The 16,990-nt window shown below is 44.8% G+C and overlaps 3 protein-coding genes across 27 annotated transcripts in view; 1 reads left to right on the top strand and 2 right to left on the bottom strand.

Annotated features, from left to right (window-relative positions):
• Positions 1-6,837, bottom strand: part of KIF4A (kinesin family member 4A) — a 134,888-nt gene extending 128,051 nt beyond the window's left edge. Inside the window, exons 1-5 of one of the 2 annotated variants that reach the window (XM_040467790.1) lie at positions 6,740-6,837; positions 6,276-6,416; positions 6,045-6,159; positions 1,734-1,924; positions 295-387 (exon numbers count right to left, since the gene is read on the bottom strand). In XM_040467790.1, coding sequence (XP_040323724.1) covers positions 295-387; positions 1,734-1,924; positions 6,045-6,159; positions 6,276-6,395 — 519 coding nt within the window. In that variant the 5' untranslated portion in view covers positions 6,396-6,416; positions 6,740-6,837. Of the gene's footprint in view, positions 1-294; positions 388-1,733; positions 1,925-6,044; positions 6,160-6,275; positions 6,584-6,739 lie in introns of those variants that run through there. The other variant, XM_040467789.1, reaches the window with a different exon arrangement.
• A 29-nt stretch (positions 6,838-6,866) lies between these two features.
• PDZD11 (PDZ domain containing 11) overlaps positions 6,867-16,990 on the top strand; it is a 24,949-nt gene continuing 14,825 nt past the window's right edge. For 5 of the 11 annotated variants that reach the window (XR_005788004.1, XM_040467807.1, XM_040467810.1 and 2 more), the window contains exons 1-6: positions 6,867-7,015; positions 7,771-7,870; positions 8,320-8,403; positions 8,676-8,732; positions 9,029-9,127; positions 9,592-9,652. Coding sequence is in view for 10 of the 11 variants with exons in the window: in XM_040467807.1 (XP_040323741.1) it covers positions 7,784-7,870; positions 8,320-8,403; positions 8,676-8,732; positions 9,029-9,127; positions 9,592-9,652 (388 nt within the window). In the remaining variant the exon portion in view is untranslated. Of the gene's footprint in view, positions 7,048-7,770; positions 7,871-8,319; positions 8,404-8,675; positions 8,733-9,028; positions 9,128-9,591; positions 9,653-9,811; positions 10,355-16,990 lie in introns of those variants that run through there. The other 6 variants (XM_040467816.1, XM_040467813.1, XM_040467815.1 and 3 more) reach the window with 4 other exon arrangements.
• Positions 15,351-16,990, bottom strand: part of ARR3 (arrestin 3) — a 14,108-nt gene continuing 12,468 nt past the window's right edge. For 5 of the 14 annotated variants that reach the window (XM_040467795.1, XM_040467791.1, XM_040467805.1 and 2 more), the window contains 5 exons: positions 16,820-16,915; positions 16,544-16,567; positions 16,319-16,371; positions 16,028-16,037; positions 15,351-15,519 (listed from right to left, as the gene is read on the bottom strand). In XM_040467795.1, coding sequence (XP_040323729.1) covers positions 15,423-15,519; positions 16,028-16,037; positions 16,319-16,371; positions 16,544-16,567; positions 16,820-16,915 — 280 coding nt within the window. In that variant the 3' untranslated portion in view covers positions 15,351-15,422. Of the gene's footprint in view, positions 15,520-16,027; positions 16,038-16,318; positions 16,372-16,543; positions 16,600-16,819; positions 16,916-16,990 lie in introns of those variants that run through there. The other 9 variants (XM_040467792.1, XM_040467793.1, XM_040467794.1 and 6 more) reach the window with 9 other exon arrangements.

The raw sequence follows: 16,990 nt of genomic DNA, 5'->3' as shown, positions 1-16,990 counted from the left end.
GGGGCGCCTGGGTGGCGCAGTTGGTTAAAGCGTCCGACTTCAGCCAGGTCACGATCTCGCGGTCCGTGAGTTCGAGCCCCGCGTCAGGCTCTGGGCTGATGGCTCAGAGCCTGGAGCCTGTTTCTGATTCTGTGTCTCCCTCTCTCTCTGCCCCTCCCCCGTTCATGCTCTGTCTCTCTCTGTCCCAAAAATAAATAAACGTTGAAAAAAAAAACCACAGTGGCAAATAAAAGAGATGTAAATGTTAGTGGTGGCCAACATTTTTCAGTAACATTAAATGAGAGACAAACACACCTTTATGCCTTCCTTAGGATCTTCCCGTATATTTATTTGAGAGGCTTTCTCACGAGACGGGCATAGAAGATCCAAGATTTCTTCGTTGTAAATCTGGTATTGTTAAAAATAAAGTGGCAAACACAAGATGTTAATAGTGGTAATCTTGGGTGACTTTTAAAATTCTTTGCGACTTCCTGTATTAAAAATATTTTACAACATTTTATTCTTATAATAAAGAAAAGGACTTTAATTCTACATGTAACCATTTGATACTTACAAGAATGAATTCACATATTAGTTGTAACAAAATTGAGACTGCTCTTAAGACAGTTTCTTGGGAATACTGGACACAATGAAAAGTTACATGGGTGCCCAAATCCAGTTCTTTGATGGTGGCATGACAGTATCACCTTCCTGATTGTTAAAATGTAAGTAAAGGGTCCTTATTGGAGGGAGGAAATGAAAAGCAAACAGGAGAAGTGGCAACCAATATTTCAACAACCAGAACTCTAAGAACTTAGAACAGTGTTTAGCGGATAGTAAGCACCATATTTGTTTGCTATTATGGCTGTTGCTACTATTTAACATACGAAGTTCTTAAGTAATTTTTACATTTGATTACCTTGACCACAACTGGGTTAATCAAGATATCCAAAAAGGCTAATCTTAATGATGTTTAACTCCCCATCTTCCAACTCCACACCTCCTATACATATTAAGATTCAACTCCAGGATGAAGTATTCACATACAATATATAATTGCATGCTTAAATTATGTAAGTTTAATTATTGCTTATTAAAGATATCACTACTAAGGAACTAACCAACTACTTTCCCAGAAGCCACAAATTTCTTAAACATAGGTTTGATGTCATAGGTTAGATATAACTGGCCCATCTAGTTGTATAGTGATATTCACTAGAATGAAAACCCCACAAGGGTAGGGATTTTAATGTTTTGTTCATTGATATATCCTAAGTAGCTAGAACAGGTCCTGTAACGCAGTAAGTATTTAATAACTATCTGTTGAATAAACACATTCTATTATCACACACACAGCTCAATACTTCACCCACTTTTTATAACATTCTTCCTGAAACTAGAAGCATTATCACTTAGGCTTCAAAATAATAAAGGGAAATCAGATATTCTTCTGCATACTGTACAGGGAATCAGCAGTGGAAGCCAAATTGGAATTAAAGAATTCCTATTATCTTTTTATACGGCAATGCCAACTCCTCTAACAATCAGATTAAACAGACTCTTCTGACAAGAAAAGAACTGGGTGGGAGCCAGATCCAACTGAGCCAGTAAATTTTCTCTATCAATTTATTAAAATGTAATTTACTAAAAATGCAATTTACTAATTTGAGTCATGCCGGGAAAAACCTGATTTGGATTTTTTTTTCCACCCAAGTTACATTTGAATTCTATATAATTAAAGATAAATCATTTACCTCCAAGTATGATACTTTCAGAGTAAATTCGATGTCACTCTTTTTATCAATTTCTTTGAAGAGTAATTGTATTACCCTAGGAATAACCCCAACTGTTGGTTCATTCTCTTGCTCTGCAGTGTATGCACCTCCCATTGAATAGGTTTTTCCAGAGCCAGTTTGCCCATAGGCCAGGACGGTTGCATTGTATCCTGGCAAAACAGAAGTCACATACATAGTGGTGTTTAAATATTTTCAACCAATCAATATACTCAACTTCTTTCAGCAATTATTTGCAACAAAATTGAGACTGCTCTCTTAAGACAAGGGTCTCTTAGGACTAGCAGACATACAGAAAACTTAGATGGGTGCCATGATTTTGCATTAGTCCAAATAAGCAAAGAAAAAAAATACCAACTCCAGAATATGTGCCCCTCTTTGTGGCCCTTAAAAGCTAGGAAGTAAAACATTTATTTAGTTAGTTATTCAAATGTTATTTTTGAGAGAGAGAGTGAGAGCAAGCGAGCAGGGGAGGGGCAGAGAAAGAGGGGGACAGAATCTGAAGCAGGCTCCAGGCTCTTAGCTGTCAGCACAGAGCCTGATGTGGGGCTTGAACTCATGAACCATGAGATCATGCCCTGAACCGAAGTTGGACGCTTAACCGACTGAGCCACCCAAGTACCCCAAAGAAGTAAAACATTTAAAGATATGAATGAGGTAATAAAGGTGGCCCAGTCACTGTCAAAAAGCCATTCAGAGCTTTATAATTCTACTTCTAGCAATTTTAAATTATGGGAATTAAATGAAAGTCTTAGAAGTTGCATAAATAGAAGGAATTCCAACATATATGTTTTTGATTACCAGTCTTCATCTGAAAAGGCAACAACGTAGATTTTTTATAACCAATGAAAGCATCCACTCCCTATTTAAACTCTCAGTCCATCTGGACCATATTATCAGGCTTCTTATAGACATGTCATCATTTAAGTATGATTTAATGTGATATATGTTCTTGGCCTTTTTTTTTCTTTTTAAAAGAACTTGTATGTCTAAATGAAGACCTTGATATTCTGAAAGATCATAAGATGTTAAATCAAGATTTCCACTGTAATAAATAGCTAGTGTCAACTGGCACAACTACAGGGCAAAAACATAACATTCCATAATCATCTACAATACCACAGATATGTGTATATAGTAGTAACTGGGGAAACCAAGTTTCAGTACTTTTTCCAAAATATTCAGGGCTCTCTGGTATTGGGAATTCAGAGTAGAAGAGGATGCCACTGAGCTGAGTGAAAAAATATTGGCTTTGCCTTTGCAACTGAGAACAATGTTAATCAAACATATACATATTAGAATTGCTACCTACTTTATATTGCCTCTAAAGACTATAATTTGATTCTTATAGTTTCCCAAGTTAAGATAAAAGTAGAACTATAGGGCTCTTACTAAACCGTGAAGGTACATTCTGAGGAAGATGACCAGATGATGAAGGGCCTGGGAACCATATTGTTTCTGGAATAACTAAAGGAAAGGAGGGATGGTTAATTAGAAGACTTAGATAGAATCATATAATTGTCTTCCAAATGCGTAAATAGGAAAAAGTTTAACTTTATAGTGAAGAAGCCTCGCAGACAACACTGTAATCAAATGATCAAAATGAACATCAGCAGTAACGAAATAAGTCATCATGTGCTGTTTGATAAGATTCAAAGGAAAGAATACAGCACCACTTCTGTGATATTCCTACTGAAGATATGCAACCTGAATCTTAATCATAACATCAGACACACCAAAACTGATAAACAGTTTACAAAATTACTGGCTTGTGATCTTCAAAAAAGACTGGAAAAACTTTAAAATGAAACAGACTATACGGAGGCAGTACAACTATATACAATAAGTGCTTTTAAATGAGATCCTTTTACTCTAGAGGACATTATTGGGACAATTGGTGAAACTTGAAAGAAGTCTGAGGGCTAGATGGTAGTAATACAGCAATGCTTATTTCATGATTTTGATCTTTATATTGTAGTTATGTAGGAGGAAGCCCTTGATTGTAGCCAATATACATACACATTCAGGGTGCATCAGGTCAACAATTCATCTCAAATGATAGAAGAAAAAAAGTTCTTTATGCTGTTTTTGCAACATTTCTATAAGTTTGAGATTATTGCTTTAATGTTTTTAAAAAAATTTTTAAGTTTATTAATTTATTTTGAGAGAGACAGAGAGAGAGAGAGAGAGAGTGCGCACAGGGGAGGGGCAGAGAGGGAGGGAGACAGAGAATCCCAAGCAGGCTCTGCACTAACAGTGCAGAGCCCAACTCAGGTCTTGAACTCACAAGCCACAAGGTCATGACCTGAGCTGAAATCAAAAGTCCAATGCTTAGCCAACTAAGCCACTCAGGTGCCCCTGATTTAATATTGAAAAAATGTAAAACAGTGTTCAATGTGTCCTGAGCCATAACATCATTTAAAAAAGTGGGGGAAAAAACACGTGAATAGCTGTTGCCTGTAAGAAGGCTTCTATTTACCTAGAGGGATTAACTAACATCACTGGAAATTATAGGGAAGCAAATTTCATCTCAATATAATCTAACCCAATTAGAGTTGTCCAAAATCCAACCAATAGGACCCCCTATTGCAAGTTAGTGAGTTCCCTATCCCTATTTAAAAGAATTTTAAATAGATGGTGTAAGTTCACTTAGAGATATTGCTGGAAAGTATTTTTCTTTGGATACAAAGTAAGACTAGGTGATGTAAAACATGCCTTTCATCTTTAAGGGACTGGTGTGCCATGCTTCTACTTCTACGTAGCTCTCTGCTTTGAATCCTGAATAACCTCTGTACTAAAATAACAATAATTAGGGGTGCCTGGGTGGCTCGGCCGGTTGAGTGTCCTCTTAGCTCAGGTCATGATCTCACCGTTCTTGAGTTTGAGCCCCATAATGGGATTGCTGCTGTCAGCACAGAGCCCACTTCGGATCCTCCATCCCTCTCTCTCTCTGCCTCTCCCCTACTCACTCTCTCTCTCTCAAAAATAAACATTAAAAGAAGAATAACAATAATTAGACACCTCTCAGACATTGCTCCCTTCTTTAGAACCCTGCTATGGTCTTCAACAACACTAAAGCCTTAGCTTCTTCTTTTTTTTTTTTTTAAAGGCTTTAATCAACGTTTATTTATTTTTGGGACAGAGAGAGACAGAGCATGAACGGGGGAGGGGCAGAGAGAGAGAGGGAGACACAGAATCGGAAACAGGCTCCATGCTCCGAGCCATCAGCCCAGAGCCTGACGTGGGGCTCGAACTCCCGGACCACGAGATCGTGACCTGGCTGAAGTCGGACGCTTAACCGACTGCGCCACCCAGGCGCCCCAAGCCTTAGCTTCTTTAATAAAGATTATTAACTGATCAGAGTATTCGGGGGCTTTAGAAAATATCCTTCTTCACCTAAGGATTCTACTCATCATTCAAGACCTATCTCAAAGATTTCCTGTGTTGTGAAATTCACCCCTAATCCCCCGGCAATATTAGTGCTATCCTTTAGGTTATCATACCACTTTGAACACAGTGCTACTTCTATAGCAGGATTGAGTCTATTGTGCATTTTTAACTTTTAAAATGTCTTTTCTTAGGAGTGCCTGGGTGGCTCACTCAGTTAAGCGTCCGACTTCCACTCAGGTCATGATCTCACAGTTGGTGAGTTCAAGCCCCACATCAGGCTCTGTGCTGACAGCTCAGAGCCTGGAGCCTGCTTTGGATTCTGTGTGTGTGTGTCTCTCTCTGCCCCTCCCCGACTTGTGCTCTCTCTCAAAATTCAAATGTAAATAAATATTAAAATAAAATAAAGTGTCTTTTCTTAAAGGTAAGTGCAAAAAGGTTAAAATTTTTTATGTATTTAAAATTATGTATGTAGTCATCCACTTCCACTCCTACTCCTGGACTTTGAACTCCTCCAGGGCCTAGAAGCTATATGATCTTTCTCTGAATCCCTCAACAGGCTTTGCAGTACCTGGGCCTTAAGTAGGTTGGCATACCGATCATCTTCAGCACCCATAAAAGAACTTAGAATCTAATGGAGTTCCAGGACAAACAAACAAAAAATGTATATACAAGGCAAAGATGAGCAGAACCACCTACAACAAATACGGTATCAAACTACTTTCAAGCGTACAGACTTTCACAAATGACACTGGGTTAGTTCCTAGGCTGTGGGCTTTTTGAAGGCAGGGCTCATGTTTCATTTGTTCATGTTCATTTGCAGCACCGAGGCACAGTGCCTGACATAATACACGCTCGAGGAGTAGAAGAATTACATAGCCTCACCTTTAAATACGCCTTTTATGAGTGGTGCTACTGCTGTATTGAAGACTTCTTCCTGTTCAGTAGAGGGATCAAACACAAAATCGTAGGTAAAGGATTTGTCAGTACCAACCACCACCTAGAGAAGGCAAAGAACAGGGAGTAAGAAAAAAAAAAAATGAAAGGCAAGACCACGCCCCTCACTGCCATTTGGCCCCAGCTGTTCAGAGGCCAGCCCAGGACTCGCCTACGCACCTGTGGCTCCCCGGGTACGAAGGAAAGGCACATCTGGCAGCCCTCACTAATCTCTTTGGGGACCAGAGGGCGACATCGCAATGCCACTCTTACTGGAATTCCCTTCACCTCTTCCTTCATGATCCTACCGCAGCACCGTCTCTGAGGGGAGAAAAGAAGACACTTGCTGATGAATTTTGGTAGGTCAGGAGGGGTGGGAGTTCCAGTCCTCCTCGGAGGGTGGGATGGATTGGTTACGGAACTCAGCAGAAGCGGCGGCAGCCTCCCCATCCCAGGGGGGATTGCTGCCTCAGGAAAGTCACTGTCCCTCAGACAGGGCAGCCCGTCAGCCCGACACTCTGAAGAGAGCGAAGTGGAGTCTGAAATGAAAAGGAAGGCCCCCGGCGGAGATGACGACAAAGAACCAAAGCCCCACGGTACCAGGAAAGGCAGATCCTGAGCTAAGGTATGCCCCCTTCACTCACCAAACTAAACGTCCCTTCCCCGATCTCCCGCCGCCCTATCTCAGCCGGAGCTTTAACCGCCAAGTTTCAAATCGGTCCCTGAGAAGCCAGCCAATCGAAGCACAGACAGCTTGCGGGCACAGCACACACGTCGGCGCGCGCCGGAAGACGCGTTGGGAAGGGGCGGGCCTGCGCGCCGCACCCTGATCCCGCCCTTTGCGACCCATCTGAGCATCCGCTTCCGGCTTCCAGAGTGAATTGGCGGCGAGCGGAGGCTGAAGTCCCGGAGGCCTGCGGGTGGGTGAAGTGGTACGGCATTTGCGCGTCGTGTGCGTGAGACTCAGGCAGGATGCGGGGCGGGGACCTGGGAGGTGGCTGGTGGTGAAGGAAGGCTCGATCTGGGGACCCCCACCATTACTGATCACATGTAGGGAATGTGGGGGCGGTGCCCTGCCCCGAGCCCCTGTGGACAGTTGGAGTCAGCCCTCCCTTGGACTCCGAGAATAGACAGATCTTTTTAGATGCTCCCGATTTCCTGTTCTCTAGAATGAAGATGGTAACATTTATTTGCAGTATTGTTGTGAGAAAGGAGATCATCTCTATGGATTACCTAACCAGTTGCTTGGCATCCAGATCTTAAGCAAAGTTAAAAGTTTTCTTCCATCTTTTTTCTTCCTTCTCTCTCTCAATCTTTATCACCTAGAAGTGGACTGAGTGCATAGACCAACAGCCTTGGGACGGATTGGGGTTGTTTTCTGGAGCTTGCTGGACTGCTTTTTGAAGCTTTTTTTTTTTTTTTTAATGTTTATTCGTTTCTGAGAACGAGAGAGAGCACAAGCGGGGGAGGAGCAGAGACAGAGAGAGGGAGACACAGAATCCGAAGCAGGCTCCAGGCTCTGAGCTGTCAGCACAGAGCCCAACGCGGGGCTCGAACTCAAACCATGAGGTCGTGATCTGAGCCAAAGTGGGAAGCTTAATTGACTGAGACACCCAAGTGCCCCTGCTTTTTGAACCGTTTTTATCAGCTTTGAGTCACCCTTCCTTCCATTCAGGGCTTTGCTGGAGATGGACAGCCGGATTCCTTATGATGACTACCCGGTGGTTTTCCTGCCTGCTTATGAGAATCCCCCGGCATGGATTCCTCCTCATGAGGTGGGAATGCTTGAGTAGGGGGTTTATCCCTTTGGGCGTGGGATGATATATGAAAGGTAGGATGCTGGGGTTAGAAAAAAGCTCAGTGGAGAGTGAATTCTAGCCTTTGTTGTAGCCAGGGGACCCAGAAGTTGGATTCTGAGCAACTGGGCCCATTGGGGACTTCTTATGTTATTGTCCTGTCACAGTTCATTCACACCAGAGAATTCTGGAAATTCAGAGCCTTAGTTTCTATCTTGTCAAGGTAAAGAGATGGGGAGTTACTGGGCTGTTGACATTTCCCCGTGCTATCCATCTACCTATTTAGACAGTGTTATCTGTTTTACTTAAAACTGAGTCCAAGACCACACCTTTTCCTGACTTCAGGGTGATACATTTATATTCAAGATGAAGGTGAGTGTAAAATCTAAGGCTGGTAGTAAGATTTCTGTGGTTGCTATGTCTTGCAGAGGGTATACCACCCAGACTACAACAATGAGTTGACCCAGTTTCTTCCCCGAATCGTCACACTGAAGAAGCCCCCTGGAGCTCAGGTGAGCTTATGGAACAGTTGAGTCTTATTCCAGGCTAGCTCTGTCTGTACCAGGCCCAGAAGTTGACAGTGGTTGAGGAGATGGATGGTAAATCTGGTAGGGAGGTAAGGAAACTTTCTAATGGGCAGAAAATCTGAGATACCACTTCCACAACTTCGACTTCTCTCTGAGGAAGGAACACGTAAGCCAAGCTATCATGTATAGTTACGCTATTAGATGTTTTTGTGTTTGTGGTCTATATTGAGTCACCTCCCCTTTTTCTGCCCTTACAGTTGGGATTTAATATCCGAGGAGGAAAGGCCTCCCAGCTAGGCATCTTTATCTCCAAGGTATGTGTGCCTGGTAAGCGACCATATTGCTACTTCCCTTTGTTAAAGTTATCAGAATGCAGAATCCTGATGTCCTAAAGCCTGGGAGAAGGATGATTCAGTAGACTTACAGAAGGTGCATAATGGGTACACCCTTTCCCATTTAAAACTTCTCACCCAGCAAACCCTCTGTTTCCCTACACTGTCACACACACAAAAACAATAGCACCTTACATTTGAAGAGCACTTGATTTTAATTACAGCCTTTGAAATGATGTCACCTCAATCTTACATATTCTCTCCTTACCAACAAACAGGTAATTCCTGACTCTGATGCACATCGAGCAGGACTTCAGGAAGGGGACCAAGTCCTAGCTGTGAATGATGTGGATTTCCAAGATATTGAGCACAGCAAGGTGAGCACAGCATTTGTGCTGTGGTGAGGCAAGAAGCCATCCCCAGTAGGAAGGTTGGACAGGATTAGACTGATCTGTAACTTGATCAGAAGGAAGCTCTGCTGGGGTGCCTGGGTGGCTCAGTTGGTTAAGCATCCGACTTCGGCATGGGTCGTGATATCGCGGTTCGTGAGTTTGAGCCCTGTGTTGGGTTCTGTGCAGACAGTGTGGAGCCTGCTTGGGATCCTTCTCTCTCTCTCTCTCTCTCTCTCTCTCTTTCTCTTTCTCTCTCTACCCATCTCCTACTCACGCTTTCTCTCTCTTAAAATAAACTTTTAAAAAAGGAAGGAATCTCTGCTGATGAAGTATACTAGGAAGAAGCAGCTATTAGTGACCCAGAAGGTTGGAGTGGCCAACTTTCTCCTGTTATGATACTGTCCTGGGTCATATCTCTTCATTTGTACAAGCTGCTGTGTTCCTTCCAGGCTGTTGAGATCCTGAAGACAGCCCGCGAAATCAGCATGCGTGTCCGCTTCTTTCCTTACAGTAAGTGCCACTCTCTTTTTTACTTACCTGGCAGGGCCCTGGGTAGGAACTCTTTAAATACTGATTACTAAAGGCCCCACAAGTTGGGGAAGGGGACTTGGGAGCTCAGGCCTATAAATAACCTACTCGTTCCTTCCTTTCCTTTCTTCTTTTCCTCAGATTATCATCGCCAAAAAGAGAGGACTGTGCACTAGAGAGTTGCAGCCCATAGCCCTCCACATTGAATCTTCTAGGATAAGCTGACTAGGCCTCAGGGAAGCCTCTTGGGAAACTGTAGTCTTGGCCCCACCCTGGCAGAGCAGAGTGGGGAGGATGGGGACACAATGACGCCCTGCCCCAGACCAGCTAGCCATCTGCATTACCCAAACTGTATTGCAGCTTTTGTTCCCTAGTGTTCCAGATAAGCTTCATTCCCTGAAAGAAGGATGATGATACCTAGGTATAGCCTGTGGAGAATCCCGCTAGAAAAGGCAACTGACATTTATTGAATACCATGTGCAAGACAATTATGCATAAGTCATATCGTTTTCATTAGCATATAGAAACCAAAAGAAAAAAGAATCTCGGGGGCCTTCCACCCCATCTACCTGGCCATCTCATCCCATCCTTGCACTACCAGTCTCATACACTCTGGAGACTCCCTGGGACTGTTCCCCCTGCCCCATCCTCTGCCAAAAAAAGTAAAAGGCAATGCTGAGGAAATGCTGGTTTGACTTTTGGATGATACTGACTGGGTTTGCAATGCTATTGAGTCCAAAACAAAAGTTCTTCCAAAGAGAGGAAAACCAATGCAAGTAACAGCAACACTATACCTACTTCACAACCATCTCTATCTGGCCAGTCCATTAGGGAGGCCCGGAAACCTTACCTTCAGTGTAACTGAGGAATGGTATAGGGTTAGGGGTACTGGAAGAAGCAGCGCCCCTTCCCTCATGAGCTTTGGACGTTTCTCTGCTGAGGATGGTATTAATGTCATTATCTTCTCCTTCCCCAGATTCTTGGATCTGGTACACAAATGAAGGGGGAGGTTTGGATGCATTGCTTTCAGGGACAGCAGTAAGAAATTGGTTCCCAATTTCCACCTTGTAGGTTGAATGGTACTGTTGACCTCCTTGTCTTCTTTACTCCAGCCCCCAAATAACCTGCCATGTTCTTTGTTGCCAGTCCGTTGTTAGAGATTCCAGGCCACACCTTATGCCGTTTCCGTTGGCATGTTTAAAATACCCATTCAGAACAAAGTTTTCTAATGAGATATGGGGTGAAGTACCCCATAATGAAAGTCCCAAATTTGCCTTGAAAGAAGCCTGGGAAGCTTAATTATGTGTTTCCAGGCCCTTCCCTTGGGAGTGATTTTGTTGATCTGAGGTGGAACTTGGAAATCTGAATTTTTAAATCTTCAAATATGGAAACAGTCCTAAATAGTATATCTCTATGAGGAGTTTCTGGCTTGTTCTATAAATCCCATCTCAGCTATACTATGCGCTATTGTCAAGTAGCAACATTCTAATGAGTAGAACTGAAGGTAGAATTATTAGCTGTCTGCTTCCTCCGAAATCCCACTCCTAGTCTATGCTCCTATTTGCTGTGCTGCCCCCCAGTGGCCATCTGAAAAACTGGAGGCTCAGATACTTGCACAAAGGCATATTGGTTGAGTGAGTCTACTGAATGTTGAGGTCCAAGACTCTCCCTGACTCTCTCTGTGGTGAATGGGTTTTTTTTTTACCGTTTATTTATTTTTGAGAGAAAGAGACAGAGCATGAGTGGGAGAGGGGCAGAGAGAGAAGGAGACACAGAACTGGAAGCAGGCTCCAGGCTCTGAGCTGTCAGCGCAGAGCCCAACATGGGGCTCAAACTCACCAGCGGTGAGAAAATGACCTGAGCTGAAGTCGGACGCTTAACCAACTGAGCCACCCAGGTGCCTCTGTGGTGAACAGGTTTTAAGACAACTCATCTAAGAAGTGTGGTAAACGTGGTAAAAAGTCCCAGCAAGGTGCCATGAGCCTAAGAGGCAAAAAGCCTTCTGCCCTAAATTGGTTCTCACTTTGAGATATTGGAATGGTTCTTTGTTGGAACACTAGCATGATGTAGTTGCATTGTAAAGGTACAGGTATAGTGTGGAGAAGACATGAGCAATAACAGACTGAGGCAAAAGGACCAGTCATTTATTGAGGGTGTAGATAAGAAAACAGTGGGGAATAAACTGTATTGGCCTTTGAGGTATCCCAGTTGTTGTAGACCTGCATCCCCTATAGATATCTTTGAGCAGTAAGAGAAAGTAAGGTGGGGTTCCTGGGCCCTGCAAGAACTTTCCACCCCATAGCTGCAAGAAGCAGTCAAGAAAGAATGATAGCATTTTCAGGGGTTTTGTTTTGTTTTGTTTTGTTTTAATTTTATTTTAGAGAAAGAGAGAGCATGAGCGGGGGAAACGGGAGAGAGGAAGAGACAGAGAATCTCAAGCAGGCTTCATGTTCAGCGTGGAGCCTGATGTGGGGCTTGATCCCATAACACTGGGATCATGACCGTAGCTAAAATCAAGAGTAGGACACTCAACCGACTGAGCCACCAAGGCACCATTCAGGGTTTGTTGTGCTCCTAAGTTCAGGAATTGTATGAAAGCTTAGTAAGTATCCAGGTATTTAAACTGTAAGTTTGAGGGGCAGGGATGGATTACTGGGAAGCCCAAATGCAATAAATTAATCAAATTAGGCAGAGACTAAGTTATGAAAAGGAGCAATAGATTTTGATGCCTGACTCCATGGAGGGCTCCAGTTGGATTTCAACCACTGAGGTGTGTGTTAAGGTAAGAGTAATGTGACTGGGGTCAAATCTCAACTATTCCCAGGGAAGCTGCTAGGAGACCCAGAAGAGGAATTCTGATCTTAAATCTGTTGCTTGAAGGCAAACCAGGGAGCTACTTTTGGTTAGTCCCATTTTCCCTTAAATAGTCAGGCCTGGCCATCAATTCAGCAAAGGGTTTGCCTTCTCTGCTTTATACTCCCTGTCCCAGCAAAGCTGGGAGAAAGGATACTCCTCTTCCTTCAGTGGAAATGAATTCTAGATAGAAGGGCAGAAGCCATGTGCTGGAATAGCTATGTGTGTGTATGTGAAAGTCCAGGTTCAGAGACAATCCCAGGACTTTGTACTGCATGATGGGAAAATGACCCTTATACCAACCCCAGGATAGGACAAGCCAAGGTTATCCAAAAAAGTAAGCAGGGGGGGGGGGGGGGTTAGCTAGAGCTAAGAGTGCAACAGAAATATTATAAAGGGAAATGGGTATTACATATTTTATGTTGTTACCAGTTTTGGCACTGGTGTCAAATATCCCATTGAAGTCTCTGGATTTTTCCTTCCCATTGTCTGCAGAGATTTGTCTGGACAAATGAGAACTGATGTAAGGGACCAGATAGCAGTAAGTGGTAACTCAAAGTGGATACGGATAGATCCTTCTGAGGTATAATGATGCCTCCACAGGACAGGAACCATAGAAGCCTTCAACCCATCATCTTTCTGGTCCCTGAAACTGGTAACTCCTTCCATGTCAATACAGCACAGTAGACCCTCCCCATAGAGATGGAACCCTAGGTGTGCCAGAAGTTGTAATTATACCTTATCTTTTGTTGTTCAGATCAATGTTAGCCACTAACACGATGATGATGTCATCATCTCTTTCTGTGCATACATCTTGTACCCACTTACGTGTCTGCTTTAAAGCATTGATGTCTACAAGACTGTTGTGGAGAGTTGAAACATTTAGTAAAGGTTTAGAGAGAATAATGTTCTTGCACTTCCACTCTGCTAGTCTTACCTTCCTATTGTTTCCCTCAATCCCTTTTTCAAATAAAACATGCCATAACAGTCGTGATGTCCTAGACAGCCACAGCCATAGTCGAACCATGTATGTAGCTAGGAATTTAGGCTTCAAGAGCACTCCTGGCCAGCTGTGTCCCATAGCAGCAGCTGAACCTGCATAAGAAAATGTCTAGAAAGGAAAGACACTTGCTTTTAAAAGGCTAGAACTTAATAAAGGAAAAATAAAAAGAACAAGGGAACAAGGTCCCTTAAAGGTGGCTGCTATGGCCACAAACCAAGTGGCCTACCATCCTTGCACAGGTCTAATCTCAATATACTGTTTTGATTAAGGAAGACCCTATAGAGCAGCAGATTTAAGGATTCAAAGCCTCTTGGATTTTGTTATAGGTGGAGATTAGATGAAGGCAGAGAAAACAAAGCAGGGTTTGGTAATTTGGGGAAGCTTCATATTTTTCTTCCCCTTAATTTTTTTAAGTTTATTTTTTAAGAGAGATACAGAGCACATGAGTGGGAGAGGGGCAGAGAGAGAATCCCAAGCAAGCTTTGAGCTGTCAGTGCAGAGCTGGACGTGGGCCTCTAACCCATGAAACGAGATCATGACCTGAGCCAAAGTCAAGAGCAGGATGCTTAATCGACTAAGCCACACAGATGCCCCTTGTCTTCCCCTTCTTTATCCACAGATAATCTAGGCTGGTGCTACTCTATTGTTATGAATAGGCCTAAGAGGTTGAGGTTAGTGATATGAGAGTAAACATTCACTATTTGTCCTCCCAAGTACTTGATCTTAGACAGGAAATCAATTCCAATGATTGCCTGCAAATGAGAATCAGATACTCCACCCCTCTACTTCCAATACCAGGGTAGTCTCAGAACCAGAAGTGGAGAATGGCCCTTGAGAAGGTTGTCCTGGCTCAGCTTCTCAGTGCTTACAATAGATAACTGAGAAGATTCCCTAGGTGAACTGGCTGAGGAGTGGGCAAAAATGTATTGTGTGAGGGGCACCTGGGTGGCTCAGTCGGTTAGGCTTCAGACTTCAGCTCAGGTCAGGATCTCACAGTTGGAGCCCCACATCCGGCTCTGTACTGACAGCTCAGACCCTGGAGCCTGCTTGAGACTTTTGTCTCCCTCTCTCCGTCCCAACCCCGCTTGCGCTCTCTCTCTGTCTCTAGAAATAAATAAACATTTAAAAATGTATTGAGTGATGCCTTGGTGGTGAGCTCACCTGGCAGGCGCAGTTGAAGCTGTATGCAGTACGTGCCCCGAGTGGGGAGGATGAGCGGTATCCTCCCCACTGTGTGGTAGGTAAGTAGGCCAACCATCACCCTGAGCGAGGAGGAGGAAATTGGTTTCCCTGATTCTCCCCCACGCTCCATACCGTACAGTACCGTCACACCTCCCGATCTCCAAAGCCCAACCAGATACCCCCCTCCCTTCTCTGCTCCCCCAGATTTGTGCAGAGACTGTCTCAGTGGTTTCCAGGAGAAGCCTCTGGCTTCCCTGTGGGCCTCGCCTGCGAGGGTGGTGAGAGAGATCACACAGAGCTCTCAGTCCAACCGCTGCTCTTTGCCTTAGGTGCTGCCTAGGGCCTGGGATCATGGCCACGCCCACAGCTCTTGCGGCTGGGTGCTCGGGGAGGAGAGGTCGGTGATAACCAGAGTGAGGTAGTAGGGTGCTGCAGTGGTAGCGCTGGGGTAGGGATGGCCAGGGCCCTGAGGGAGAGTTGAAGGACCCACGGAGGGTGGGTAGCCTTGGCAGAGGAAAGTCGGGGGTCTTTTAGGGGAAAAGCACACGCTACAGAGTAACCTACTCACTGACAGGGGCAGAAAGTGCTGTTCTCTAGTGCCGTTACCCTCCCGGAGAAGGAAATACCAAAGATATTGCCAGGTATGTCTTGGACAAGCTGATTTATTAGAGCGTTACAGTAGGGCTCCCACACAGAGGCACCAGAGCTTGGTGCTCAGCTTCCCTCATCCCCCTCCGCCGCCAAAGCCTCCTGGCTCTCCTCCCCACGGTGCTCCTGACGAGCGAACTCCTCGATGACTATGTCCTCAGAGCTTGCAAAGCAGAAGAATGGAATGGAGGGTTAGGAACAACTTGTTGGGCATCGTCCACGTTCACTCCCTTTTTGTGATCCCTTCCCTGCTTCCCAGCTCAGATCCTCAGCCCCCTCTCCATAGCTAACCACTCTGGCTTGTTTCCCTAAGTTCCCTCCCCAACCTTCCAAACACAAAAGTCCCTCCCCACCCACCCTCTAGAGCGCTGGAGGGGAAATAAAAATGGAGGGTCAGAAGGAAGGAAGGGATCCAAGCAGTAAGGGCGAGGGGGTGGGGGAGGAAAAAGAAAAAAGGAAAGGATGAGGGGGGAAGGACGATTCTGAGAAGAGCAAGGGGTGGAGGGCATATGAAAAGCACTGAACTATGACATGAAGCTAGAGCATATGTTTCCACTGCACAGTATTGAAAGCAACACTCCAGGGAAGCTTTTTAACATTTCCATCGTCATAAAATGGAGGGTGGCAATGGGGAAAGGGGGATGGGGCATCCAGACCTCACATTACCTTACCTAGCACCCTCTGTAGCAAGCATGGAGTGGGGAGAGGAAAATGGAGTTGAAGCTGATGTGGGGTTCTTCAGTAGAGTGAAGAAGTGTTTCTCTTCCCCCTCCTTTTTTAACCCTCTCCTCTCTACCCACCCCCCTCCCAACACACACACACACCCTGAAAACCTAGGAACCCAACCTGCCTATTGCTATATAGTCTGTACCCAAACTGCCAGTCCTTGATTCAAGAGATCAGAACTGCTTGGTCCCCAACACTCAGGACCACCGCTCCTATGAGTCCCACCCATCACTCACCATGTGATGGCTTTGGATGCATCAGGATCAGGGGCAGCTCCACACCAACATCGCTGGGAGGATTCCAAGGGAGAGTTATGGATCTCCCCCAAGGCAACTCCCTGAACCTCCCTCCCTCAGTTTTCTGGTCCTGGGATGTCCTCAGACACTCCCTTGGCACTCTTTTAGTCTCCCATTCTTGCCCCCAGGCCCCTCTCCCCATGGCTTCCCCATAGCATCTCTTACCTGGTGATCAGGTCGCCTAGGATGCTGAGGGTAGAATGACACCCTAAAATTAGCAGCTGGAAATGAAAGTGGCAACCTAGGTTTACCGGGGGATAAGGGATCAGAAGGCTGACCCAGCCGCAGAATGGGCTTCCAGAAGGGAAGGTGGCTTGCTCACTGAGCTCACAGGTTTGGGAAACTGGTCTGGGGAACAGCTTGATTGGGTCAGTCCACCTGGGAGGAAAACAAAAGTGGCTCCCCAGCCCCTGCCTAGACAGACCCTGACCCCTCACTCACCCTCCACCAGACACCATCAAGTTGACTCTCACTTTGTAGGACACCAGGATCCCCAGCAGCTCCTTGTTCATTCCAGGTTGAAGACTGGAATGAAGACTGGTGGTAGTATTCGTTTTTGTGTGTTTGTTAAGCGGGGGGGGGGTGGGGGGGCGGTAATTTATTCAGTCCCTC

The sequence above is a fragment of the Herpailurus yagouaroundi genome, unplaced genomic scaffold (genome assembly GCF_014898765.1).
Source record: "Herpailurus yagouaroundi ecotype Mexico unplaced genomic scaffold, PumYag 67569, whole genome shotgun sequence".
In the NCBI taxonomy this organism is placed as follows: domain Eukaryota; kingdom Metazoa; phylum Chordata; class Mammalia; order Carnivora; family Felidae; genus Herpailurus; species Herpailurus yagouaroundi.
The sequence above is the reverse complement of the archived record's forward strand: the minus strand, read 5'-3'. Positions and strand labels throughout refer to the sequence as shown.